At 37.4% G+C, this 14,762-nt stretch overlaps 1 protein-coding gene across 5 annotated transcripts in view; it reads left to right on the top strand.

The window, feature by feature from the left end:
- The window catches only part of LOC118992634 (cysteine-rich secretory protein 3-like), a 57,297-nt gene extending 46,590 nt beyond the window's left edge, over positions 1-10,707 (top strand). For 4 of the 5 annotated variants that reach the window (XM_037054672.1, XM_037054647.1, XM_037054666.1 and 1 more), the window contains exons 5-8: positions 4,308-4,456; positions 4,864-4,961; positions 7,259-7,347; positions 9,368-10,707. In XM_037054672.1, coding sequence (XP_036910567.1) covers positions 4,308-4,456; positions 4,864-4,961; positions 7,259-7,347; positions 9,368-9,495 — 464 coding nt within the window. In that variant the 3' untranslated portion in view covers positions 9,496-10,707. The remainder of the gene's footprint in view (positions 1-4,307; positions 4,457-4,863; positions 4,962-7,258; positions 7,348-9,367) is intronic. The other variant, XM_037054657.1, reaches the window with a different exon arrangement.
- Positions 10,708-14,762: the final 4,055 nt, after the last annotated feature.

Genomic DNA, 14,762 nt, shown 5'->3' with positions numbered 1-14,762 from the left:
GGCTTCCTTTCTTTCATTTGGGGTTGTTTCTTTGTCTTCCCATTGTTTGTGTTGCTCTTCTTATTGGCTTCAGCTTCTTAAATTGATCTGTTCTGGTTCCCTGGGTTTATGGTGTGAACTTCTGTGGTAGGATACCTGTGAAATTCAGTGGTGCAGTCTCCTGCAGGTATCTTGGTGTTCTCTGCTTCCATCTACTCCTTTCTTTATTGTGTGTGTGTGATCAGTTGGAGGGGGAGGCAAAATGGTTTATGATAGCAGAAGATTATTTTATGTTATTTACAGACACAGTCAGTAGAGAAGAAATAGACAATCTTTGGGCTATATAGAGAGTTAACTGTGCTCTTTGACCCAGCTTGCCACTTTTAAGAAAGGATGGACATAAGTGAAGTCTCTTGTTGGGAAGGGGAGGCTTGTGAGTTGTAGCTAGAAAGTAGTGTAGTTGCGGGTGGTCAGATTTTGAGGTAAGGTGAGAGTACAGGTTAGTAACTAGGTGTAGCGTGTGAGTAAATAGAGTCATAGAATTCAGGAACCTGTAAGGTGGTCTAAGGTTTGAGAGATGTGTTATGAAGTATTACCGTTGTATAGAATAGCTCTTATTTACCATAATATTAGAACAACATTCATGTGATAGACTCTATGTGATCTGTCTAAATGGGGGTTATAGAGCTTGGGTAGTATGCCAAAGGAAAGCAAGTGAAGTATAGAAAATTAGCAATACACTGTGGAGGAAAGAGCAGTGGGAACCTGTCAGGTAGTACAATATAACCAGCCAGGACTAAGAAACCTGTACAGAAAGAGGGGGAATACAAAGATATTCTTAAAATAAAAAAGAAGTGAGAATAATGCAAAAAAATAATAATACACCTAAAAGAAAACTAAGCAACACAAAAACAAACAATCCAACACACACACACACACACACACATACACACACACACACAAGTCAGGAGAAAGGAGGAATAAGCAGAAAGTTTGGGAAGAATGGAAGGACTAAAACCGGACAAAAAGAAAAAGAAATGAGGAACAGAGTGTTGAAAGATAGAGCAACAATACAGTTTAAAAGATATAAGATTACTTAGAAAAGAAGTTAAGAAAGAAAAAAAGAGGAGGGGAAAAAATAAACCACAGACTCTCACACACACACACACACACACACACACACACACACACACACAACCAAACCTTCCTTTGTCGGTTTCAAACTGTCCAAACCAGTTTTTCTGATTGTGGCGGGGCCTCTCTGAGGGCAGGTATGCAGGCACACATGCACGCTCAGGAGCCAGGCTACCAGATTGGGATGTGGGCGCTCGCACCCCTGACAAGCTGCCTGGGTCCCATGGTATCTGGCACTGTCCTTCTCAGTCCCGTGGTGGGACCCACGTGTTCCAACCCCTCCCCTGGATGGCTGCTGGGTGGTTGGGCTGTACGGCAAGTTGCTGTCGCAGAGCACCTCAGTTCACTTTCCAATAGAGACTTCTCCACAAACCCTGCCTCTCAGCCCAGCCCAATCCCCAAAGACCGACAGGACAGTGTTCTTCTCAATTCCCTGGGGCTGGCGGGCTGGTGGACTGGCCACCACAGAGTCCACAGTTGAACAGGGCCCTCTACCCCTGCCACCCTTTACGTTAACTTAAGCCCACAGGTCTCTGCCAGGTATTACCCAGCCTGCCTAGACGGGGAGAGGGGGAGTAAGTTTTCTCCTAGGGACCCTGTAGCAGGCCCAGGGCTCCCATGGAGTCTGTTGCCGGCCCACTGGGTGCCGGGCCTCTGGAGTTCCCTCTGCCACAAAGGAGTTCCCTCAGCCTCTGGAGTTCCCTCAGTGCCCCGGCACTGGACCCAGATGGGGCCTCTGTTTCTTACTGATGGTGCTGGCCCAGATTGCCCGCTTCTCGTTCGTACTCATGCACCACTGGAGGTCGCCTGCCATGGGTGCGCTGTGGGCGCAGCCGCTTTTGTCCTCACTCGCCTTCTGGAGTCCTCACTGACCTGCAGCTATCTGGTTCCTCTGTCACACTCTCTGGTTTCTTATTTTCATAAATGTTGGGGAATTGTTGGTTGATTATGCTATTCTTCAGTAGATCCGCCTGGATTTTCTACCAGGTGCAGGGGAGTTGGGTTCCCTCCGTGCTACTCTGTTGCCATCTTAAGCTCCTCCTCCAAATGCTACATTTTTTCAAGTTAAAGTATCTCTGTGAGAGAAAACTCTAGAGAAGCACCACTCGGTGCTTATGCTTTTATCTTTTCCAAAATCTCTCTCTCACGATATCACATTTGTACCTCTTAACCATCTGTTAACAGGAAAGAAAATTTTTTTCCTGTTAATCATAGTTAGGAGGAAAATAATTCCTAAGAAGTGTCATATCTGGGAAATTGAGAATTAGAATTTCACACATCTAACCCAGTGTCAATTTCATATTATAGAGTCTTTTAAAAAGTATTTATTTTTGAATTTATAAAATACATTGAATTTTGTCACACTTTTTCTGAATTTTACTCAAAAATATTTAGCATTAACATCTTTTTTTTTCTTCTGGCTATTTTTATTTTATTTTATTTGTTGTTCAAGTACAGTTTTCTGTCTTTTACTCCCATCCCAGCCCACCTCCCCAATCCTCCCAACCTCCCTCCCATTTCCACCCCCCTTAGTTTTTGTCCACGTGTCTTTTATACTTGTTCCTGTAAACCCTTCCCATTTTCCCCTGCAATTCCCCTCCTCTCTGGTCACTGTCAGCCTGTTCTTTATTTCAGTATCTTTGGTTATATTTTGCTTGTTTGTTTGTTTTGTTGTTTAGGTTCCTGTTAAAGGTGAGATCATATATATATATGTATATATGCATATATATATATATATATATGTATATATGTATATATGTATATATATATACACACACACACTCACACACATATATATATATATATATATATATTTTACCTCCTGGCTTATTTCACTTAGCATAATGCTTTCCAGTTCTCTCCATATTGTTGCAAAGTGTAGGAGCTCTTTCTTTCTTCCTGCTGCGTAGAATTTCATTGTGTACATGTACCATAGTTTTTTGATCTACTCATTTACTGATGGGCACCTAGGTTGCTTCCAACACTTAGCTACTGTAAATTGCGTTGCTATGAACATGGGGGTGCATAGGTTCTTTTGGATTGGTCTTTTTAATCTTTGATGACAATAAATCATGTCTTTTGTATGTTCTGGATGCATCTTACAATGCATACAGTACTATATTAGATTCAGAATAGCCTCAGAGACATGACCTCCACATAAAGGGACCAAAAAACAATTATATATCATATGTACGAGCAAGTAAACAAAATATTTACTTAAATTATTAAATGACACATATAGCGAAGTCCAATTTGGAAGTAATAATTAACTCACCAGTTTTGAAATAGAACTACCATTGTTATTTATTTGTATTTTTGGTACAATAATTCAATGAAATTATGAAGAGGTGCGGCCATATTTAGTAGAAGATTGAAAGAAATGATTTTGAATATCCCAGTCTACTGTTAATATCTCAGCTTCTTTCTTTTCCTCTTACAAGAGCTATTTGAGAGTTTACTTAATTTCAAGATTTAAAAAATTCATTAAAATGTTTCTGGGCTGCAGAGCACTTTTAGCCTAATTCTTTGAGGAGAAGTTGGCCTGTGACATTCTGATTTGCTGACGAAAGGGAGACCCATAAACTTTGGAAATATTGTCCCTCCTAGTGTCACCTGTTTCATGCTTAAGGCTCTCAGACTAAGATTTTTTTTCAAAATTTACACAAAACAACCCTTACCATTTATTAAAGTTGCTATAAATAATAAGTTTCTGATAAGTGTGGGTTAGGGTAGGAGAAATGTTATGACTTGCTTTCCACTTCCAGGAAGCTAACAGTGCACAGCTGAGCGCATGAGATCGACATTCATGAATTTACTATGTGAATGAATGTCGCTAGGAGAATAGATGTTAAAGAAGGAGGACTTCATCCATTCATAATCTGCACATTGAGATCAGCATCAGTGTGTTGGGTACATATGGCTTCTATTCAGCTGATAAGGAACTCTTTGCGCATTAATTAGCAGTTAGCAATAAACAGGGGCACTGTAGAGCAGTGATTCTAGATAGCATAGCTATCATAGCAGTGAATCACTGTCCGAAGAGCGGTGATTCTAGGTAGCATAGATAGATAGATGCATACATACATAGATCTATTTATGATCTATCTATCTATCATCTATCCAGGCATATATACAGGCATGTATACCATTGCATGCTTTTTTGCTTACCTCAGGAATGATCTGTTTCTTCTTAGGTGAAAAGAATTGTGGTGAGAATCTCTTTATGTCAAGTAGCCCTACTTTATGGTCACGTGCAATCCAAAGTTGGTTTGATGAGAAAGATGATTTTATCTACGGTGTAGGGCCAAAAGATTCCAGTGCAGTGATCGGACATTATACCCAGGTAAGGGAAACAAGTGAAAAAAAGCTGCTGTCAATGCCCTGAAAAGAAAGCCTCTCCAAATGTTGACGATTCCAATATTGAATCGGGAAGATCTCAAGTAGGTAAAGGACAGTCTTCCCATTTTGTGGGTATTTCTGCTGTGAGCTGTCACTTGTCAAAAGCCTGCAGGCTCTTGGTAGGGAAACATACTCCGTATTTTTTTAGTAGTCTCAATGGATAATGTAGTGAACATACATAAAAATGAACTGTTTGAGAGATTTTTAATTCAATTCAATAATTTAAATATTTCCATAAGTAATCATGATATATCAGTAATGTTTTTCCCTTTTTTATTTCCTATTATTCTTTGTGTGTGTGTGTGTTTCCTTCTCTAATGCACTCTCATATCTTCACTGATGGGCATGTAGGTTGTTTGGTACTCATCTTTCCTTGTTGGATGTGGAATTGCCTATTGTCCCAATCAAAGAAGACTTAAATACTATTATGTCTGCCAATATTGTTCTGCGTAAGTATATGCTTTCAAATTTGCTGTCAATGATGCCATCGGCAACTTAATATCTTAAATTTATCATGTGTTAGGCAACCCAGACTGAAAAAGCATATTTCCATGAAGGGGAGAGATTAAACTTTAGAAAGCTTTTCTAAATTTGAGACATAATCAACTTCTCAGACAGCAGACCAACTTCTAGGTTTCAAGTGTAATATATGAAGCCTACTCCCTCATGATTAAAATTATTTGTCTTCCCCTTCAGTTGCTTTCCTGAAGCTCAGGGTTACATGGATATATGTTATGCATAGTTGTCTAGATTTGGTACTGTCAGTTTTTATTAAATCCACATTCTAGAAAATGAAAGCTTGATGGTCCAAGGGTCAAGGTGAGGTAACAAATAGTACTCAAATATTTGTTGTACACAAATGTTCTTACTGTTGGTTATCTAAAATACCTGTAGTATACCATTAAGAACTGATGACATCTTGGGCTTCAAAAGGTTTTCAGGAAAACCCTAATATATTTCAAATTATCAAGAAAAGGTAATATCTTACTTAAGTCTTTGTTTTTTAGAATTTAACACAAAATTTCTGAAGAAAACATCCAATAAAATATTGATTTATAGCAAGAAATATAGGCCTTCCTCAAGCAATATATTTGACTTATCCACAAAAATTCTATAAATATAGTGAAGATATAGTTATAATATACAGGTTACTTTCAATGTTTGAAATTCCTTGCTACTAGAGGGAGAGTTTTCCCCCCAACCAAGCTTCCTACATGATTTATTTTATTTTTTTTAAAGATTTTATTTATTTATCTTTAGAGGGGAAGGGAAGGAGAGAGAGAAATATCAATGTATGGTTGCCTCTCATGTGTCCCCTGCTGGGAACTGGCCTGCAATCCAGGCATGGGCCCTGACCAGGAATTGAACCGTGGTTGTTTGGTTTGCAGGCCCACACTCAATCCACTGAGCTACACTAGCCAGGGCATCTACATGATTTATTTTAAAACTATAGATCAGCCAGGTGAAGTTGGGTTCCAGTTTGAGAAGTATGACCTTCAGATTCATTTTCCTGCAAGCACCAGTTAGGATTTAATAGAAAGAATTGAAGTGCCCTGAGAGAATACATCCAAGCCCACTATCTGGCTGTGAAAGGAGAGGCAACTAAAGCAAGTTATCTGTATTAAAAACTTAAATGAATAACAAGAAAAGCATGAGTGAAAGAACTTCTAAAATATTTTTATATATATTTCACAAAAGCTTACACACCTTCATAGCTATATTTTGTGCAAGGAGACTGAGATTCAGATGCATTGCCCTGGGTCTTTGGACCAGTAGGTCCAAATGAAACTTTGACTCTGTTGTATTTTCAGATAACAACAGCCAATTGGTTAATAATTATCAATGAAGCACAGGCTAGTCATTTTAAGACCACTTGACCCTGGAGGTTAGTGTTAATGAAACCTTTCCTTCTAACATTCTCATTTTTAGTGAACACGAAAACCTCACATACAAAATCCCTAGATGTTCAAAATCTTTCCTACCATATCCACCTTTCACAAAATACTTGGAAATGTCACCGTCGTGCATCTAGAGGCCAAAAATTATCTTGAAGCATTACTTTCTCTAGTTTATAGTATAGAACTTATCCATAACTAGAGTTTCCTTTTAAAATATAAAATTACATACAATATTAAATATTTTCCATAATGCAACCTTCTATCCCCCAGGAGATTCTAGTATTTCTCACAGGGGTGTCCAATCTTTTGGTGTCTTTGCGTCACACTGGGAGAAGAGTTGTCTTGGGCCACACATTAAATACATTGTGACACATAATCACAAAAACATATATCTCATAATGTTTTAAGTAAATTGATGATTTTGTGCTGGGCAGCATTCATAGCCACCCTAGGCCACGTGTGGCTCTCGGGATGAGGGTAGAACATCCCTGCAGGGGATGTGCCTCACCTGTAGTCAGCACCTTGGGGTGCACTGCCTTTGCAACTTGACCAAGCCGACTGATAGAGGAAGAGTGTTGCCACAGTAAAATATACTCTCAAAACTTTAGACTGCATTTACTCCATTTCAGTTGCTCAGATGTGAGATTATGGTCAGGGGAGTGTTGGTGTGAATTACTCTTTTACTTTGCACTGCTGTCTAAGTGTGCATTGGGAATATTCATTTTTCAGGTGGCATGATTAAAACATTGAGTAAATATTCAGATATATGTGATGGATGCTACCCTTGGAGCATAAACTGAACTAAAGAATTGAAAGAAGTGTTTGATGTGTTATATTTCAAATTTCAGTGGTAATATTGTTGGCAGAAAATATACTCCTTACCTGCAAGGACCACCCTGTGCCAGCTGCCCTAATCACTGTGACAATGGACTGTGCAGTAAGTTTGAAGTCACTGATTTACTAGTATAATTAAATGACCTGGTATTTCTTCTTAAAAGTTAGAAAATCTTCTGAATGGAGCCAACTTAAGCAATGCCTTTATGCACAAGACAACAATAACATTACTCAACAGGGGGTGTTTAAGCAAAAATCTTAAGTCATTCAGTACATATATGCATTATTTGCAATGAAAGCTCATTGCCACAGGTAACCTAAAGGAGCATCTACCATCTAGGTGCATCGGTGACTATGTCAAACCCATTTCATATTGGCATATATGACAATGTTTCTGTGAACATAATTTATTGTAGTTAAATATGAAGTTTCTTTTTATCAAAGTTAATGTTATAGAAAAGGTTGCATTTTAAAAAAGACAATAGCTACAAATATAAAGGTGTGAGGCCACAGACACAGCTCAGTCTGGACAGGCACGCCAAATATAATCCTTTACATGTCAATGAGTTCATCATAGTACATTCTTCATTTTTTCTCATAGTATAGTTAGAATCATCAAGTTTAATTGATCATTTGCACTCTTATTTGTTATAACTTTTATGTACTTTTAAAATTTCTACCAAATCTGCATATAGTATTATTAGCTAACAGAAGCTTCAAAGCTATCTTAACACAAAGGAATAAAGTTAATGTCAAATATCTGCTTCCCAGCATTGTTATGAATTAATGTACAAAGAGCTGATATTTTTGTTTAGTTGGGATGAATTATTAGAATTACTATGAACAATACAATTGACCTATTAACTAGAATTTTTACTTCTCAAATGCATTCATCTGAGTCAATTGTAGCATTCTTTCTGAGTGAAATATATAGCCATAATTCAGAATATTGATGATATAAAAGCTATAAATTAACTAAAGAAGAAAATATTTGTGCCTCTGTGGAATACTATTTGTTAATTTTGGATTTTTTCCTATTAGTAATAAGTAGCCAGTTGAAAGATTTTAGACAGAAGAGTGATAAGATCAAAAATGTGTTTTATAAAGAGTTCCTAGGAATATGGAGAAAAACTGGATAGAAGCCAGCTGAGATAATGTTGAAAAACATGGATTCAAAAACAAATGGATATTTTTACTGTATTAAGGTGAAATGAATGAAGATAAATGGACAGTTTATGAAAGACGGAGAAAGTAGAATAGCTAGTGTTTGCTACCTGTGCTTTTTCAGCTCAGATCAAAGTAGAGGGGGGTGAGTTCTGGTTGATTCCTAGTTCCTGGTTTGAATTGTTTAGTGGTGGGGAATGCTATGCCTTTGAGATTGGGTGAATTGAGCTGGGAGTTGGGGAGAGACGCCAAAGAAATGCCAAGCTTGTAGGCAGGGTGGTTAATCTAGTTTGAGATTTGTTGAATTTCTGGCCATTGAGCAACATCCAGGTGGAAATGTCCCCTAATAATACTAAAACTTCTTTCTGTTTTACTTTTTATACTTACTTCTTAGAACAACTCCTTACTCCTGAGAGAAATGCTGATCCCATTAGAGTCTAGTGGCAAGAGCGCCCAATGTAACTTTCTGCAATGGCAGAAACATTCAATTTCTGCACTGTCCCGTAAAGTAGCTCCTAGACACATTGGCTACTGAACATTTGAAATGTAACTAGTACGTATCACTGAGGACCTGAAATTTCAAAGCAATTGAATTAATTTAAGTTTAAATTTAAAAAAAACACATGACTATTGGCTATATTTTTGGTTGGTGCAGTTTTAGAAAGATTTATTTATGGTAAACTAATTTTATCCCTTTTTTCTGAGGGAGGAAAGTTAGTCAATTATTTTAGAAACATTTGAAAAAGCTCAAATTTAGAAAGAAATGGTGCCTTAATCAGTGAATTTCACTAAGGGGACTTATGTGTCCCTCAAGATATTGAAACAGCCATCAGAGAGAAATGAATGATGCCAATTTTTTTGCTCTATTCCCCCTCCACCCTCACATGGGATTTAGTGTTTGTGTTACTGCTGTGGAGGATAATGACAGTGAAGTTACTAATTTTCTGTTTTTATTCCAGCCAATACTTGCGAATATGAAGATGTTTTTAGTAACTGTAAAAGCTTGAAGAACCAAGTGGGTTGTGAAAATAAACTCACCAAGGGCAGTTGCAAGGCTTCCTGCAATTGTTCAGACAAAATTTATTAAAAATAAATGAAATGGGAGGAAGGTGGAGAGCACGGGGGGTGGGGCAGGGCTGGGAATATAAGACAGAAAACTGTACTTGAACAAGAATTAAATAAAAATAAAAATTATAAAATAAATAAATAAATGCCCAATACAGATGGAACCTGGCTAAGTGGAGGAGAGCTACATCTACTTACACTTGACATTTATTAGCTAGGAAATCATAGACACGTTAGCTATAAATTTGATTGCAAATAGTAATGTCTTTCTTCCCCCTGGATCTGTTCTTAACATCCCAAAAAGTGTTTACATACAGGGTCTTTAATTCCTCAACTGCCATTCACCCTTCTTCTCACTCATCTAGTTTCCATCCTTGTAACTAAATTAATTTTTTTCTTCCTGAGGTAACCCCCACCTTCATTTTGCCAAAGATTAACCTTTGTTTTGCCAAATTTCTTCATATACATAAATAGAAGACCACACCTTCCTATTTACCCCTCTCTTCTTTTAGACAAATCTTCCTTAAAGAAGAATTTAATATAATACACACAAATACTCTTTCCTTCCGGAGACAGAACTTAACTCCCTCCCTTTTGATTCTGGGCTGAGCTCAGTGACTCATTTTCAAAGAGTGAAGTGTGGAAAGGAAACAACATAACTACACAGAGAAATCTGCCAAATGCCATCTTCACCAAGTGATCAAAGTTAGCATCACCTGGAATAAGTCATGTGGACTCATGTACCCATTCACATGATGAGATTAGGAAGTCATTTCCCTGCTGAGGTAATCTTTCCAAAAACGTATAACCCAAGTCTTGTTGTGATGTAAAATATTAGGCAGACTTAAACTGAGGGACATTCTACAAAATACCTCTGACCCGGACTCCTCTAAACCATTGAAACCATGAGCAACAAGGAAATTTGGAGAAACCAGCATAGACCCGAAGGGATGAAGCAAGCGTGAGGACCAAATACAATGTAGAATTTTGGATTGGATTCTAGAACTGAAAAATAGTCATGAATGGAAAACTGCTGAAATCTGAATAGACTCTGTAGTGTTTTTAATAGCAATATTGATTTCTTAGTCTTTACAACTGTACTAGGGTAAGTAAGATGCTAACATTATGGGCAAGTGAAGCCAGATGTGGAGTATGTGGAAACCATTTGTACTATCTCAGCAACACTTTTGAGTCAGAAAGATCCCCAAATAAAATATGCATTAAAAACAGAAAATCTATTTTTCTTGGCTCCATGACACTTCGTACTTGTTATCTCGATTATCTGGTTAAACTTTTTCAGACTCCTCTGCCCCCCTAAGTTTGAATTCTGCTACTTCCCTGCTAAATGTTTGGTTTTGTCTTTTTTTCTCATTTAAAATCATTTATTTATTGTTTAATTACAGTTATCCCACCGTTTTCCCCCATTGCTCACCCCTACCCCCTCACCCAGCACCCCCACAGTCATTTCCCATCCTCCTTTGTCCATGTCCATGCGTCCTCAGTTCATCTTCCTTGGCTTGCCCCTTCCCCTTTTTCCTCCATTATCTTTTGAAGAACTCTCAGATAACACCAATAATTGAGACTGTCAAATCAAACTCACACACCTATCCAGTGTCGAGCTCACTAATCATTTCAAGGATATCAGTCGCAAACTAAAGGCAAAACGAGGAAAGGTCCAAGGCTGCCAATGCAACCCCCAGATGTTGTTTTTTCCTTTTTTTCTTTTTTTTAACCCATTTCTTAACCTCCAAAGTGATAGATTTCCTAATTAGTCTAATTTCAAAACCTTTGCATAGACCTCTTAAGTACAGAGGATAATATTTGTATTCAAACTGGTAGGCAAGAAGCTAAACCATCTTTTCTATACTTTCCTATCCAATCTCCCTTCAACCCATCCCACCCTCCCTTAAATCTTATGCTCCAAATTCAATGACCTTATTATATTCTCTCAAGAGCCTCAAGATTATTCTCAGTTGAGGGCTTTTGTGTTTGCTATTGGCTTTGTGTGGAAGAGTCATCCCTCTATTATTTCTAGACTGGCTCCTTCACATTAAATATCATTTCATCCGATGTTCCCTCTTACAGCTTCCTATACCTCCTTTCATACTAATCATCACAATGTGTAATAACTTATCACTGCATTCAACACATATTCATCTGAAACAATTATGGCTCGGGTATTTAATTAGGTCCTTTGGAAATAGTGATTAACAAGAAGGACCAAGCTCCAAACCTTATGGACTTCAGACTCTAACAGGGCAGAGGGAAAGAAAACTCAGTATTTGCAAATAAATCCTAGTAAAATATAGAAAGTAATAAGTTCCATAAACTAAAATGGGCAAGAGAATAAAGAATGGCGGGGCTAGAGTGAGAAGAAGAAGGGTTAATTTAGATAAGATTGATACTAAACGCTCTCTGAGGTGATGGCATTGAATTATAGACACAATGGAAGTAAGAAAACAGTAACGACAAAAGGTCAGGATGCTTTTATGCAAAGGGAATAGTGAGTGCAAAGTTGCCGAGGTAAGAACAAATCTAGTGTATTTAAAGGAAGTCAAGAAGCCTAGCATGGCTGAGCGCAGTGAGCAAGGTAAAGATAATGTTAAAAAGGGGTCCGAGCCTAAATTGAGCCACATGGTGCTCTCCAGGGCAGGCACAGATTGTGCTATTACTATAAGCAAGCAGTGAGATATAAATTGTAAGAGGACAAAATAAAGCAAAAAAGTAGTTAAGAGACTATTGACTAAAAGAGAGATAAAGCTAAATTACACTAGATTATAAATGTGTTTTTATGTATATGTACATATACTCATATGTCTATCATATATATTCCACAATTAATTCAGGTTATTTTGTTTATATCATGACAGAAAATGAGAGAACTATTTCCAGCTCAGGCTAGCATTACCTTATACCAAAGCCAAAGGCATCACAAGAAAAGGAAATTATAGATTCTTATTTCTTCTCATGAACATAGACGAAACATATAAAAAGGATTACACACCATGACAGAGTAAGGTTGTCCCAGTATAAAAGGTTGTTTCAACATTCACAATCAATTAATGTGGTATACCATATTAATAAAATAAAAACACAATCATCACAAAAGATGTAAAAAATCCACTCAACAAAATTCAGCACCTTTCATAAAACAATTTTCAGAAAACTAGAAATAGAAGACAACTTCCTCATCTTAATAAGAAACATCTAACAAAATCTTCTAGCTAACATACTTAGTGATTGACTGAATGCTTTCTTTTCATATTACTTTGTAGGTAAGTACACGATTGTAGTACTTTTCGATCTGGAGTTCGCTATAAGAAATAAAGCAAGGATGCCAATTTGTACCACATGGTTCACATTCTAAATTTACAGCTAATGCACTAAAATAAAGGAAAAGAAATGAAAGGTATACAGATTAGAAAGGGAGAAACTCCTCGCTTGCTGATTAAAATGACTTTCCTTGTAGAAAATCCAAATGAATCCATAAAAAACAACTACTAGAACTAATAAGCAAGTTTAGCAGGGTCACCAGATCACAAGGCAGAAGGTGGAGCATCTCAGAGACCAAGGAACAGGAGAAGAATCAGGTGGGCTTCTCATCAGAATCCACGCAGGAATTCAGTTCTTCCAACTCTCAGGCATCTAGACCACCGCTCCTTTCAGCTCAGCACTCAGCCAACTTGGAGTTTGCATGAGCCTGTAGACACACCTGCCCTGTTCCTGTCAATAATGAAGAGGAAGTTTCCACGTGCTTTCCAACACATACAGGATCTAAACCTATAAGCTTTTTGAAATCTAGATTTGCCTCTATACCACATTTATCAACGCTGCTTTTTTTGTTTGTTTTTTTACATGTTGCCCTTTTGTCTTATGTCTACTAGTCTGAAATTAATATGGGAAATTGTCACGACACTTTTATTTTTCCCAACATCAATGTCTTAGCTCCACAAATCACCCTGCACAGTGCTATCAGGTAGCTTTCTTGAAATAATACTTGATCATGTAATTTCCCAACACTCTACACATCAGTGAAATTATTACTTTCCCATGTTATAGAAAGAAGCAAATCCCCTTAGATGTCTATACAGCTTCCCCCAACATTTTCTAGAGCCCATCATTCTGATAATATCAAATCACAAAACTCTCAGTTGCTGTATGCTTTTCCTGTTTTAACTACTTAGCACTAAACTGTACTACCCAGTAATGTTCATATGTATTTATCATTATCTTTCCCACAGGACTACACATCTTAGAAAAGAGAGATGACATACCCTTTTCTCTGAATTCCCTGAAAATCTAAGCCAGGCCAATATATACTCACGGAACTAATCTTTACAAGCTGCCACCTACGTAACTAATATTGCCTTAAGCTTTGGAAATACAGCAATAATCAGGAGAAACATAGTCAATTTCTCAAATACAGGGGTGGGCAAAAATAGTTTTACAGTTGTGAGCAAATGAAACATAGTTTATTCTTATATTACTATTCATGAGTTATTATAATAGTTTCCACACTAACAACTTTAAACCCACTTTGGCCTACCCCGTACATGTGCACTGACATTATCTGTCACTACAATACTCAGGTTGCTCTCATTTTTGCATTATCCATGGGAACAAGTAATAATCTTGGAGGTGTCATGCCTCCGAGAATGAAAAGTAGGATATCCACAGTAAATTATAGATTACCATAGGATAACAATGGATTGTTTTGCCCTAGAAAAAGAACAATGTACCAAACAATTCTTCCTCTAAAAGATGAGCAGCAACTTCATGGCTATAAGTATTTGAAATGTTAAATTAATAATCTAAACAAAATACGGTGAAAACATAAATATAGCAACAAGAGAGATCTGGGGATGGATTTTACAAGGATTTAGAAATGACAACTCAGGAGTCAACTTTGATTTAATGTAACCATAAGAGTAAAGCAATATAGGATGACTTCTAAATTACAAGATTTTTGTCCTTTGTAATTGAACTGAAATGGTACAGAAGAACTAAAATAATGTCTGTGCATTTGTCACTTGGAATTTTAACATTGCAAAGGGAAAACAGCACTCAGTAACATGAAACTACACAATGATAGAACCGCACCTCCATGAGTCTCTCAAGGGCTGAGAGAAATTTCAACCCTCTTGGCATCGGGTACACAGAGCTATTGTGTGACGATGGGTCATAATCCTCGGTTTGACATCTTGTGGCCCAACCCATCTTCTAAGTAACAGATTAACTCATTTCTTTAAATATCAAAAACAGCTAAGCACAGAAGAAAACGTGTCTAAT

The sequence above is a fragment of the Sturnira hondurensis genome, unplaced genomic scaffold (genome assembly GCF_014824575.4).
Source record: "Sturnira hondurensis isolate 20B ecotype Veracruz unplaced genomic scaffold, ASM1482457v3 Scaffold0000880, whole genome shotgun sequence".
In the NCBI taxonomy this organism is placed as follows: Eukaryota; Metazoa; Chordata; class Mammalia; order Chiroptera; family Phyllostomidae; genus Sturnira; species Sturnira hondurensis.
Note: the sequence above shows the minus strand (reverse complement) of the source record. Positions and strands in the feature narration are given on the sequence as shown.